Here is a 14,469-nt window from a genome sequence, read left to right on the forward strand (position 1 = left end):
TATTTGCCTGCTAGCTAAGTTATAATAGTTTCCACCGTTTGATATTTTTGGGTGAACTATCCCTTTAAGACATATTCCACTGTGTTGTGAAACAGGGTAAGAATGGCAACATGATCACACAGGAATACTGCATGCTGTTTCCGAATGTTCCGGCACCCTAGGATTGGTGCCGACTCATTGACATGCAACATTTCCGTCAAGACATTTTTGCATCAGTTTCAGTGTGTTTACCTTCCCACATGTCTCGACCGACAGCGCGTTGCATCAGCAGCTTGAGAGACCCAGGTTCGTATCCACGTTGAAGCCAGGAAGTAATCGCATTCGCTTAATTAGTGACAAGCATGATTTGAAGGTTGCACTTTTCCCACTAATATTTCATTTTTACTCCACTAATGGTTAGGCTTAGGTTTGGTTTGGGGTTGGGGGGTAGAGTCCATAAAATAGGCATTCCTCTTCACTGTATTACATCCTGTACAGCCGAAAGGAACTCTTTTCACAACTAGCTTTTGGCAACCTCTCCTGGACATAAATGGAGCTCACAAGTGCCTATTCCCCCTACAACACTTACTGCTTTGACGGGGGGCAGTGTTTTAAATTTCGGAGAGCAGATGCTGATTTTTGATAAAGAAAAGTCGACCTACTCTTTCTGATTTCACTGTGCTATCAGGCTGAAAAATTTTAAAGTTATATTAGCCCAGTTGTGTGCTAAAGTCAATGGCCTATCTTGAACTTTTATTCAGTACTTATTTGTTACATATTTTCCAAATTAAAATTTCCAAGATTGTGTTACATTAGGGAATTGGTGTTATATATATATATATATAACAGAGAATGACCCTTAAAATTATTTCTTGCAGTAGACTGCACTAGACTTGAACTTTAAGTCACTCCGAATACTGTAGCATCTGCTAAATTATTGCTTCTCATCATTCAAAAAGCATTAGACATGACCAGTAGATGGGGCTCATGTAAAATCTATGAAAAAGTTCATGCAAGCAGCGTAAAGTTACTTCGGGACATGGGTGATTTTTTTTTCAGTAGAGCTGTCTCCTCTGATGTCTTATGGTTACTAATATCTTTTTTTTTTTTTTTTTTTTTTTTAATAAAATTAGTAAGATATTCATATTCTCATATCAAGAGGACAATATGGGAACTTGCATATGGTTTTATTACAAGTTTATTACAAAATTACAAAAAAGTACAAAACTACGCTGTAAAAATGTCAGTTAACCTAAATAATTTACACTTTTCAGATACTTATACCTTTCTTGTACTTATGTTTTGCCTTTATTTCTTTTAGACAAATTATTTATATAAATGAAAGTCATTTTTAAGGGTCAGATCAGGCAGAAATAGCAAGTACTGTAACAAATAAACATTATATTAACTTTTTCACTTTACATTTTAAAAATAAGTTAAACAATTTAATATAGCTTCAATAAAGTCATTTAAATACTGCTTAACTTTCAGTTGTAATCATAATACAGTCAGTGCCTCAGTCTCACAGCAAGTGAAACTGAAATTAAATGCTTTAGCCAAAAACATCTGCATCTGGAAGTTTCTGGCAGTGCTCCTGGAGCTTTTAGGGTCTCGTGATTTCCCTTCAGTTGCATGAGTCCAAAACTCTGATCCCAGGATTCTGACTGGACCTCGGCAGGTCATGTGACAGGATGGAATTCAGCTCACAGTGATTCTAGAGTTTCCAAATCCCCCCTCTGTTCTTCTGTCCTTTATGGCTTTAGAAACACTCAGACATCTTAACTGTGCTCCTGGTGCTATTTGTGTTTTTCCTGTTGCAATCAAAGAGCATATATTCAGTATTTGTAGAAAACCTTTCCAGATTAAATAACTTTGTATTTATATTTTAAATATATATTATTTTAATGCATAATATATCAAAAGATGCACATTAGCAACAGAATTGTATTTATTTTTTACTCGTACCCTTACAAAATAATTAGGCCTAGTTACTCTAGAATTTGCTTCCAAATTGTATAAGTGTGACAATAGCTGTGTGTATTATAATTAGCTAATATTGTCTAGAATTAGTTGGTTATTACTGACTGATAAAGCAAGTAAAATAATAAAAATTGAAGTACCTTTGCCAGCAATGCTGCAGGTTAATGCCCTGCCTGGTCTCTGGACTCAAACAGCGTTGGATTTTTTCTGTTGTTGTTGAAGTAACAGTTGAATTTACAGGTTTTAGTGTCAATCTGCAAACAGAAAAAGCATATCAAATTAATAAGACTCTTAAAATAAGTCTCGATTCAGTGATTTCATGTCAACAAAGTTTCAATTTATGTACCTAGAACAGAGAATAGAAATACCATGTGCATTTATTTAGCAGCTGTCAAATCAAGGTAATTTAAAGACATATAGAACTAGCCTATAAATTACATCTTATATATCATAATATTGGTACCTGTAACTAATATAAACACATTGTAAGACCGGATAATGAAAATGCATCAAATAAGATTGCTTATTTATAGCTATAACATTTGTATAACCTGCCAGTGTTACACATTTAGTGACACTTACATGATTTCAATGTTGTTGCAGCGTGCTCTTCGAGGAAAAATTGAGAATTCCTCAACATCCTCCTTTGGGACACGCTTCTTCAAAGTATTCAAACACCAGCACCTGTCAGGTACCGTTTGAGCTAAAACTGAGAGAGGAAATAAGGGTAGAAAGATTATTCGATGTTGCTAATGTGCACCATTCTAAAATACATATTTCTTTGCAAAAATGTCACAACAACAAAACACACACAACATTTAAAATGTGATTCCAAGAACACTTTTAGATGAAAAGATTTAGAACTATCATTGATGGCTTACCTCCACTTAACTGGATACAAACTACTGCAAGCTGCAGCAGAAGGAGAGCTTTGGGTAAAAATGCCATAACAAACAGATTGCGAGGGAAATAAATTGGTTAGAAATCCAGCGATAATCAGCTCCAACGGTTTGTTGAGCTTTCTGTGAAAGTGAAAATGTTTGTGGAGCTTAGTCTGAAAGTGGTGAGAGAAGACTCTCTGTTTTATAGCCCATGAGAGGGATTCCCAGACATTCGGCATTTCCCAGCAGTCAAGCAGGTCTCATCACTGGAATTTCCAAATTCTGCCCTGCAGACCAGGGAGAGTGAGCAAGTGCGAGAGAGAGATGGAAAAATGGGGGAGGGAGAGAATTAGAGCAAAAGTACAGACCAAAAAAATGCATGAAAGAAATTAAATGCTGACTTACAGATACACAAGTTGATTTGCAAAGTGAGATTAGACAGAAAGATTGATTATATACTGAATAGAATGGCTCACTGTAACACAAGTTTTGTCTGTTAATCTAAAAATGTACTGTATCTGGTCAAATCTAAGTAAGAATAAGCTTTAAAGCATTGGTTTAAAACCAATTACGCATTTTGAAGACACTTATACCTGAAACAACTTAGGCCATAAAATTTACCAGCCTAATCTTGTGAACATTAAGTGACCACGGCAATATTTTTACAAAATCAAATTACATGCCTTATTTCACGTTTTGCTGCAGTTTCCCCATGTCCAGCGGGGGGGTGCCAAAAGCGAGTGAAATGATGTCATATCAGATGAGGTTTTTAAGGTGAATATTATATGGAGGTTTTAATGAAATTCTTTAACCTAACCCAGAGATGGGGACTCAAGTTAGAGACTCTGTATCAAGTCGCATTTTTAGAATTCAGACTCGACCTAAAATGACTTAAGACTTGACTAGACTCGACACAAGGACTTGTGAATATTTCAAAAATGACTTGAGTCTTTTAACTTTAACTATTAATGTCTTAAAGGAAGAATTTGTGTTTTATTTGGATGGTTTTATGACATCTGCATCACATTTCCCGTATGTCATGATCGATCGGACCCTTATCATAGAATTCGATTATGTATTTCCGCGTAAACCTAGAAACGTGATAAGAGTCCCATTTTATAGACTGAGAGTATGGTGAGCACCGGTTCCGGCCAGTAATACTACATTGAAGATGAATAATACCAAGAAATTGTCCATGTATTCAGACTGTCCCATACCACATCCTTCACAGTTTTGGCAATAAATGCTTTTTGAGTTATTAATAATAATAAAAAAGTGTTGCCTATATCCTTTCTTTTATGCTGAGAACTTTCCTGACCCATGACTTATAAAAAATATAATTTTTTTTATTTCTGTGATTATTTGTCTTCTTTATCTTATTCATGTATACATCTGTGTTAGTTTATATGTATTTATTTCATTTTTTTTATTTATTTTTTTAAGCTACATTGTGTAACTTTTTTTTTTTTTTATTACAAAATATTATTAATGAGAGAGTGCAACAAAAATCCATCTTCCAAACCATGTCTTTACCCAAATACACCTTTATAAACCTATAATAATAATTTATATTTTAGAGCTGTCGGGACGGATTTCATGGGAAATTGAATACATACGTCATTCGCCCGTGTTGACGTCATATCCGTACACAGAGAAAATAAGCTCCGGTTACTGTAGCACATGTATGGTGTAGGAGTAGCGTGAACCTGAAAGTTTGTTGTCACAACGAACGAGAAATTTTGACCATGCATCATTCAAAATGGCAAACCTCTGGGGAATCACCGGTTGTAAAAACAAAGAAACCCCGAGCAGAGCAGAGTCTACAAGCAAAAAGAGAAAGTGTCCGTAATAAAACCCGAATCAACATTAGCTTGGCTTTTCAGAGGTGGCGACAACTGAAAGGATTTAAAAGCGACCCAGAGATGGCTTTTTTCTTACTCAACTGGTAAGATATTTTATTGATATGGTTTATGTATAGTTGTGTAATCACAACATCATTTCAAGACTCACATGTCCTCTAAGGACATGTGAGTCTTGAAATGATGTTGACCACTGGTTGGCAACAATGACAGTCTATAAATTAGTTACTACCTTGGTCTATTTGGCCAGAATATCCTGCAGTTATAAAATCTTTACAACGTTTGACCTTATCAGACTAGCAATCATTGTGTCTAATGTTAACAAACGTTGCCTATTTTTTTTTAATGTAATTTATTTCAAAACATCAACGTTTCCAATAAGTCAAAACAACAGCATTAGATATGGCACTTATCTGCTCAGATGACATGTTTTCGGATATCTGTCTTTTCCTTTCTTTCATTATTTATTTGTCCATTCGCTCTGATAAGATGTCCTGTATTCATGTGCAAACTGGTGCCTCAAACCACATTCATCCGTGCAGAGGAGCAGAGTCGAACCACAACCAAAATAATGGATTACTTTAGTAAACCTTTGTTAGTCAACACCACTCACCACTGCATCCACAGATGCAAGTTAAGACTTTACTATGCAAAGCAGAAGCCCTACATCAACACTGTCCACAAGTGCTGCTGACTTCTCTGAACTCGGTCTCATTGTAGATGGAAAGTAGAACAGTGGAATTCTGTTTTTTGGTCTGATGAGTCCACATTTCAAGTAGTTTTTGAAAAACACAGTCGCAGTGTTCTAAAAGGACCTCCTGTGGAAAAGGACCATCTGAGATGTTATTAGCATCAGGTCCAAAAGCCAGTGTCTGTATGGGCCAGGGGTGCGTCAGTGCCCATGGCATGGGTTACTCGCACATCTGTGAGGGCACCGTCTTTTCCAGGGATGTCCTGGAATTTTCAGCAGGACAACTTCAAACCTGCTAGATTGGCCTGTCTGCAGTCCTGACCAACTCCAGTTGAGAATTTATGAAGCGCACAATATGGCAACGAAGACCCCGTACAATTGTCCAGCTAAAGACCTACATAATGGATGCATCCACTTTTTAAACTTAACAAACTTGAGTCTTCAGTGCCTAAATGCTTAATAAGTGTTATTAGAAGAAATGTTGATGTTTCACAGTGGTAAACTCTCGATTGTCCCAACTTTTTTGGAGCGTGTTGTAAGCATCTGATTTGAAATTACTGTATAATGGATCTCATATATTAAGTAAGTGGCAAAACAGATGACTCAAGACTGAAGCAGAGGAGAAAAAACTTAAAGCTGGGTTCATGACGCATTTCCATGTTGGAACATGCACAACCACTGAAACAATGGATGACTGTTTTTTGACAAGTTGTGACAGATACCTGATAATCATGCTATCTGGCAATGAACACTTATGGCTTATTTTGAGGTGATATAGTGTCCGTTCCTCTATTAACATTTAAATGAAAAGAATCAGTCTCCTCTTGTTTGCTAAGTACTTAAGTTCTGAATTAAATGTTTCACATTTTAAGGGATAGTTCACCCAAAAATGTAAATTCTCTCATCATTTACTCATACTCATGCCATCCCAGATGTATAGAACTTTCATTCTCCTGCAGACCACAAATTAAGATTTTTAGAAGAATATCTCAGCTCTGTAGGTCCGTACAATGCAAGTAAATGGTGACTAAATTTGAAGCTCAAAAAAGCACATAAAGGCAGCATAAAAGTAATCCATACGACTCCAGTGGGTTCATGCATGACAACAGAACAAAATATAACTTTATCACTATACATTTTGCCTTTGCAGTTTCTCTGCACGATCATGGTTTCAAGTTCAATTACACTTCCTAGTGCTTGACGCATACGCAAAGTGCTAGATGGCGCTAGGAAGAGTAATCAAGCTTAAAATCATAAATGTCAAGGAGACTGCTGATGTCAAGATGTATAGTGAAAAATTATGAGTTGTGTTTTTATCTGTTCTCACCCAAAACCGAGTGGATTTCTTCAGAAAGCATGGATTCAACCACTGGACTGCATTTATGTGCTTGTTGGAGCTTCAGTGTTCTGGCCACCATTCACTTACATTGAATAAACTTACAGAGCTGAGATTTATTTTTTTCTCAAAATCTTTGTTTGTTCTGCCAAAGAAAGAAAGTCATACACATCTGGGATGGCATGAAGGTGAGTAAATGATGAGAGAATTTACATTTTTGGGTGAACTATTCCTTTAACTCCTTTCTCGTCTCATAAAACTATAGCTCATTGATTCTTACACTTTAAACAGCTGAAAATCCAGAAATATTTTTGCTAACTACAGTTTAGACTATAGGGAGTTCAGCTAGTCTTTGTGGCTTAGGAAAATAATGTGATAACTGATATGTTAGTTGTTGTGACCTATTGTTTAAAATTTGTGTCCCAGATAATTGTGAACAACAGGCAGAGGAATGCAGAGGAAGTTTGGGCATTCCAATATAATCCTGTTTCTATATATAATCCTGTATATATACTATTTATACTTTGTGTTCAGGAAAATGTTTTGATATTTACCTTAAAATGTAACTAATCCTCTTTTTTTGCTGATATATAAATCTACTGATGTTTTTATATCAGTAATCATGTATTCTTCAAGCGTAGCATAAAGATAGTAATTCCCCATTTACTACAGTCTTATGCTTTGGATGTTGTTGTGCATGTGCTGTTTTTTCTTTTGGATTAAATACTCAAAAATGTATTTGGTTCAGTACTGAAAACCTATGTGTGGCACCTACTTTCAATTCTAGGAAAAAGGATTAACTGCAGTGAACTATCGCATTAATGCACTGCTGCACTACTGAAAGTCATTTTGTACTACAAATATCCTGTACAGTCCTACGTTCTACTCTACTATTTCTCACTTTTAATCTTATTTTGAACGTTTTGTTTTGTATTTATTTGTTGGTTATATTTCACTCAAATGTATAGGCCTACCTGTTTAAATCTGGAATTAAACTAAAGTAGACCAAACTAAACTTAAGTAATGTAGACCGAACCGAATCAAATCTGTTTGCTTCACATAAGTGCTGCTTCTCATTTATAGAGATCAAATTGTTTTCAGTCTGCAGACATTTTCCATTTTAACCTCTGGCTATATTATAAATAGCAGGCTATAAAACTGTTTCACATGGGATGTGGTGGTGTGGGTTGTGTGGTATAGTAACTGATGATCTTGGCTGGTAGCTGTAAGGTTGTACTGATCATTCAATCCCAGCAATTGGTACTCCATGAACTGGTGCAGACACATAACTCAATTTCAGCAGTCTCCCAGTTATGCAAAGTCTCTAAGAAATAATTGATCAAATAGCTAGTAAATCCATAAACTGATGATTCCCAGAACTTGGATGCCATCGCCACATCCAGTGGATCAGAAACTGGGTAGGTGGCCCATCCATCAGCCATGTCATTTATGCAGGTCTTCCCCACAACCCTTTTGTGCCCCAAAAATCCCCTTACAACTGAAGCAAAGAATTCAGCAAAGCAAAACAGATTAGCTGTCAACATTAAAATGCACTTTCTATGAATAGGGTGCATAATAAGGCCTAAAACTAATAATAAATTTTAAAAAAAATATTTAAAAAATTACCAGCGAAAGGGCCATATCACCCTGTAGCTCAAGACCAGTTGCCACTGAAGCTAAGCAGGTTTGAGTGTGGTCAGTACCTGGATGGGAGACCTCATGTGGAAAACTAAGGTTGCTGCTGGAAGAGGTATTAGGGAGGCCAGCAGGGGGTGCTCACCATGCAGTCTGTGTGGGTCCTGATGCCCCAGTATATTGATGGCGACACTATACTGTAAAAAGGCACCGTCCTTCAGATGAGACATTAAACCGAGGTCCCGACTCTCTGTGGTCATTAAAAATCCTAGAGCACTTCTTGTAAAAGAGTAGGGGTGTAACCCTGGTGTCCTGGCTAAATTCCCCCCATTGGCCCTTCTCAATCATGGCCTCCTAATAATACCCATCCATTAACTGGCTCTATAACTCTACTCTCTCCTCTCCACCAATAGCTGGTGTGTGGTGAGTGTACTGGTGCACTATGGCTGCTGTCACATCATCCAGGTGGATGCTGCACACTGGTGGAGGTTGAGGAGAATCCCCTGTTTACTATGGAAAGTGCTTTGTGTGTAGTGTCAGAAAAGCACTATATAAATGTAACATTCATTCATTTATTCATTCAATCTTGTCCAAAAAAATATTACATGAGCTGTTTTTCTTTTCATTTTAAATTAGATATGCTATTTTTGCAATCCTGTTACTAAACTTTTGCATATAAAAATTATAAATAAAATATAAAGTTAAAAATATATATATATATATAGATTATGTCAAAATTATGACATTGTTAAATGATTTTAATTATTGGATACAATCAAGACCTCTGAGGTGAAACAGGTCAAAATCACCATTTGATATGTTACTTTCATTCTAGCTTAATTTTATATTAAATAATATTTTATGATAGCTAAAAGTTCTCGCAAAAGAAAAGAAAACATGTGACTTTTGGCTCTAATGCTTCAAAAAGCTATGTAGCACCAAAGTGTACCCAATTCATGGAAAGTGCCACAATCTATGCAAAAATAAGAAAAACAGACTCATGTCTGAAAGAGATGGCTATCTGTGCACAGTGTTGCTTATTCAGTTCAGTTCTTTCTTTTTTCCTTATTTGCAGCTGTTTGGAACAGAGCAAGACAAGGGATTCTTTACGCCGGTTAGAAATAACTGCAGAACAAACCAGCCAGAAAGCTGCTTATTGCGAAATAACTTGGCTATCTAACTCCTCTCACGGACCTTTGAACTCTTAGTAATAACATGCATTTACTGTTAAAAACCTTTTTACGTTTTCAGAAGAAACCCAAATACAGTCAAATTTTTTGCATTACTGGTAACTTTATGTAAATACACAGCACAGCAAGATTGCAGTGAGTGTTGCTCTTGTGCAAGTTCTCTGTCTGGCAGAGTGACAACATTCTTTTTTGGTGAAATAAATCACAGCCGATGTATCTGAGAACTACAGCTGCTTAGAGGAAATCGAAACTTAACTGGCCTGTTTATTAGAGCTTGGTTAGAAGATGAATTGCTTTCATCTGTCTTTCTTCTTTCTTTTTTGTATTTATGTATTACCTTGCATTATTCCTCATATTATTTACATTTACCCAAGCAGTATTGCAAAAATATGATACTGAATTTTAGTTTGGAGGAGGATATAAAAATAGCATAGAAAAAAAAAATATCCTAATTTAAGATACTGTAGGTTTGAACAAAATGTTTTAAAACCAATATAAAACCACTTCTAGAGTAAACAAACAATTGGGCAATTGGACTTTTGACTCAAAACCTTATAGTTACTGAGATATAGACCTTGTGACAGTTTATTAGTTCAAAATCCAATTGTGAATCTTACAATATTGAATCAATTGAAAAGAAAAAGAAATGTTTTACTGCAAACCATTGCATCACATAGAAGAGGCTGTAACTATTTTAACTGATGTTGTATACATATTAGGAATAGCATACTAACATCCTACTGTTTCTGTAGTTTATATTATGTAAACTGTGCACAGTTTGCAAATTATATGTATGCATTGAATTGATGACCTATACAACATTTGGCAATATGTGCAGCATACAACCAAGCATATTGCATGGAAAACTGTATCTCAAAATGCAACACACTTGACCTTCCATTTCCAGCATGATGAATGATCCAGAAGTAATTACAGATGCAATTTTAACATCTAAATACAACTCATTATTTAATTAAACTTGAAAAGCTTAAGACATTTTTACATGCACAAAAAATAAAATAAATATGGCAGAGGCTATTTGCACAAACAGCATGTACTACTTTTTGCACTTACTGTTTGCACTAAGTTGTAGTGCAAATAGCCATGTTGTGTGGCAGGTGCTATTTACACCTAGTGCAATTAGTCACTCTGAATAAATATACAAAACCACTTTTTTTAGATGCCTCTCACATGCAATGTATTGAGTTCATGTGACAAAAATGTAGTATACATCTGTCATTATGTATTCGTAGTATACATAATGCCTTGGTTGAGTTACGATTGGCATACTACCATACTAGCTGAGTAGCTAGTATTTAATTCCGAACACAGCCTATGTCTTTTTTTACTGCATTTTGCCTGGTGTCTTCTTTCGCCTTCCTTTACAAGACAAAAATTCACACAACTTCTGAGCTGCTCTCAGCGAGTTATGCCCCACCATGCTGCGCTTGTGCAAAAAGCCAGTCCAGAGGGTCCTGATTTGCAGACAGAGGGGCCCTTGAGTCTGTCAGGGTCAATGATATGTTTATTGGTCCAATGAGGGTCCAGGGTTTATAGGCCAGGATGGGATATTTGGTCATGCATAGAGGGGACAGGCGGGACCCCTGGAGGGGCCCGCTGAGGGGGTAGGTCGGTTTGGAGAGCTCTCGTAAGGAATCCATGTAGTCATCCAGACTGTGGGCCTGAGGCTCGTTCTCCTGGAGCTCTGTGATGGTGGGGAGGAGATCCACCGAGGTCAGGAGCTTCTTGGGCTTCATCCTGGAACTCAGGGAGTGATAGATTGTGTAAATATTTAATGAAAAGTGAACAGTGAAAAGCATCATAACATCCTCAAAACATTTCAGAATTTCAAGTCAACTGTTTACATATTCCAAGCTCCTTGGAATTGCCAGCCTGGTACAGTATCTTTTTTTTTAAGTATTTGTAATTGTTGGGATTTTGCCAAATTATTTATCTTTTTCTAAAGCCTACAGTAGACTTCGGTTTTGACGTGCCGTATGCATACAGTCGAAGGCTTAGCCTTTCAAAGTATACTCCATTTGACTGTCCGCGCACATGCAGGTGGTTGGCGCATGCTCTCTGCGACTGCTATGAGATACTGGACTATTTCTCTTCAGAAGTTCAGATGTATAAAGATGTCTTTATAGTCCTTCAGACTCTGTATCTCCTGTCTTCCTTACACAAGCGCTGTTGACATGCACATCCACTGTTGTTGTTTTCACCTTCGTCTTCTGTTTACCGACGATTATCTTGCGGTTCTTTGTAAAAGCAATGGCACAGTTGTGAGTGTTGCCACCTTGGGGACCCACTAATTAGTGCAAATAATTCCAGATGCATACTGCGCATTCAGAGTATGTGTGGATAGAAAAATCGGGCTGCACGTGTACAGTGCTTGAGCACTCTGTTGATGACGAAATTTACATCAAGCGTCCTGTATGCATACAGTACGCTAAACGTTTGCACAAAATCAAAGTATACTTTGGCCTTAACATTACAGAAAATAAAATATGTTCGACAGAACAACCTTAGAGAGTTAAATGTTGCAATAATGTATTGACTATGTAATTTTATACCATGGCACTGTTGAATGCTTTATTTGGATTGGTTAACAGATGTTCTAAGGTGTTGATTGCTTTTCAGTAAACGTACGGCTATGAAGTAGTTCCAGGTCTTGACCGCATTACGGTTCCATATCACTTTTTTTAAGTTTAAGTTTAAGTTAAGCAATACAGCCAATCATAGCAAAATAACCAAATAAAACTATGACATCGGCTATCAGATAAAAATGACAAACATCTATCTATTCTTGGCAGAATGTCCGAGCTGCTCTTGTCCATATAACAAAAGTTAATGTATATGCTGTTATTTAAATGATAATATTCCCCATAGCCAGAGATCACTAATCTCAGAATGCTATTCTACAATCTTTGTTTAGGGTTTTTTTTTTTTTTTTTTTTTTTTTTTTATCCTTAAACCGAGACCACATGTCTAACACTAACACCTAGAGCTTTCAAGCTAAGTCCATCAAACTTGGCACAGACCTTCAGACTGTTCTGGAATATTGTGTTCTGTCTTTTCTAACTGACTTTCGGTTTTCACACAGTGGACAGTTAAAAATGGGGAAATAGACATTGATGGAATGTACAATTGGGCCAACAGAATGGGCAATTTCTATCTATCTGCCTGCCTGCCCACCCGCCCGCCCTGCCTGCCTGCCTGCCTGCCTGCCTGTCTGCCTGCCTGCCTGCCTGTCTATATCTATCTTTGTCTTGATTAACTTCTCTTTTTTTATATAAATTATACTACCGTTTTAGCCTGCATGCATAACCCTACTGTTCTACAGTTTGGGCAACACCTTTTTTGAAGGACTCACCTGTGCTACAGAAGTATGTTTCCTTTTCCCTCGTCTCTTGAGTGTTTACTGTCGGTCCAGATCTCACTCAGATGACTAGTTTCATGTGAAGTTGAGTGAGCACTGTGCTCTGCCGGGGATTTAACACATAGTAAGTGACTTAAAATCCTCTGGCACCGAGTTCGAAAGTACTAAAAATAAAGTAATACCCTGGCTTTGCTGCACGAGTGTGTAGGTGTGCTGTGCATGTGCTGTTTTGATCAGCCTTTGGACGTGTTTTCAACAGGTAACATTGTGTTACACATTATACACCCCACTTGTACTATCTGCAGTGTTATTTGTCTCTGATCTACTGTATTTCATTAACTTTTATACTTGTTTGTTTACTTTCATACATGTACTGTACGTTCTTTTATAATTTGCTCATCTGATATATTCTGATCTTCAATTCAGTGTGCATTGTGCAGTATTTAAGTCTTTAATCTTCATCTTCGGATGTAGTAATAAAGAATTAGTATGGACTGTCCACACTTTTGACTGATAATGTAATTCTTCAAATGAGAGAGGATATTTTTGCCACATTCCTCTCTGTATCTCTAAGATTCACTGCAGATTATTGCGAAACCCATTTCTGAATTTGTGCTCTCACATTAATCATCCAGACATATTCCCACACACTAAACAACTGATCCATGGTTTGGATGATTTAAGACACATGACTCCTATATAATCACTACTGTCTTGCTTCAGGGATAACCTACATAAATTCACCAGGTTAATTTCACAGAGCAGGTACTGTAGTTCTGTTTACCGCTAATGATCAAGATTTCTCAACCTTCTGACTCAGATAACACATTTCAGCCTATAACATGGTTAGATGACATATAAACAATAGACTGCTTGCACAAACAAGTACTTATGACAGCTCCAGCATTTCCGGTCACAACTTTCTGTGCAGTTATTGTAGTAATATTGTAGTAACCATGTTTTTTGGCAGAAACCATAGTTTTAATGCAATTAGCCAGGGTGTTAGTACAGGAATAAGATGGTAATATAGTAGACATGGTTAATTTTGTGGTTACTGTAAATTTACAACAAAATACCATGGTGAAACTATGCTTACTGTAATAAAACCAAAGGTTATTTTGTTCTAACGTAAAGTTATGGTTAGGTTTAGGGGTAGAGGTTAATGTATTGTGTCTATGGGACTCTAAATAAACACAATAAACACACTGTATTGATGCCCATATACTGTATATGTTTTAAATATTTAAATATGGGTGCAAATAGTATCTGACACTATTTGCACCAGGGTGCAATTTAATATCTACCATTATTTGCACTAAGGTGTGAATAGTATATATGCACCATGGGGCAAATAGCATCTGCCTTTCTTTTTAGGGCTGTTAGTTTTGTTGTTTATGTTTATTGCACCAACAAGATTAATTTCAAATACTGAATTTCCTGACATTTTCTCTGAAAATATACAGGACAGTTTGTACAACCAATGGAAGACGGGCATTTTCTGGAAGAGTTTTATGGAATCTGATGTAAAATGTGGCGCAG

General features: G+C 36.6%; 1 protein-coding gene across 1 annotated transcript; it reads right to left on the reverse strand.

Moving 5' to 3' along the window:
• Positions 1 to 1,150: 1,150 nt before the first annotated feature.
• On the reverse strand, positions 1,151 to 3,129 carry LOC127445321 (C-X-C motif chemokine 11-like). Its single transcript, XM_051705321.1, has 4 exons — positions 2,841 to 3,129; positions 2,542 to 2,668; positions 2,100 to 2,213; positions 1,151 to 1,790 (listed from the first exon to the last, which is right to left on the reverse strand). The coding sequence occupies exons 1-4, from the start codon at positions 2,905 to 2,907 to the stop codon at positions 1,739 to 1,741; spliced, it is 360 nt and encodes a 119-aa protein (XP_051561281.1). The 5' UTR covers positions 2,908 to 3,129; the 3' UTR covers positions 1,151 to 1,738.
• Between the last annotated feature and the right edge of the window lie 11,340 nt (positions 3,130 to 14,469).

This window comes from Myxocyprinus asiaticus, chromosome 8 (genome assembly GCF_019703515.2).
Source record: "Myxocyprinus asiaticus isolate MX2 ecotype Aquarium Trade chromosome 8, UBuf_Myxa_2, whole genome shotgun sequence".
Classification (NCBI taxonomy): Eukaryota; Metazoa; Chordata; class Actinopteri; order Cypriniformes; family Catostomidae; genus Myxocyprinus; species Myxocyprinus asiaticus.

Bases quoted from the DNA above. Each gene is read 5' to 3' on its own strand.
- LOC127445321 (XM_051705321.1), bottom strand. From the start codon at position 2,907: ATGGCATTTTTACCCAAAGCTCTCCTTCTGCTGCAGCTTGCAGTAGTT. The intron at 2,214-2,541 runs GTAAGTGTCACT...TTCTGTTTGCAG, and splicing joins TGCAACAACATTGAAATCAT to ATTGACACTAAAACCTGTAA. The intron at 1,791-2,099 runs GTACTTCAATTT...TGATTGCAACAG, and splicing joins CTGCAGCATTGCTGGCAAAG to GAAAAACACAAATAGCACCA.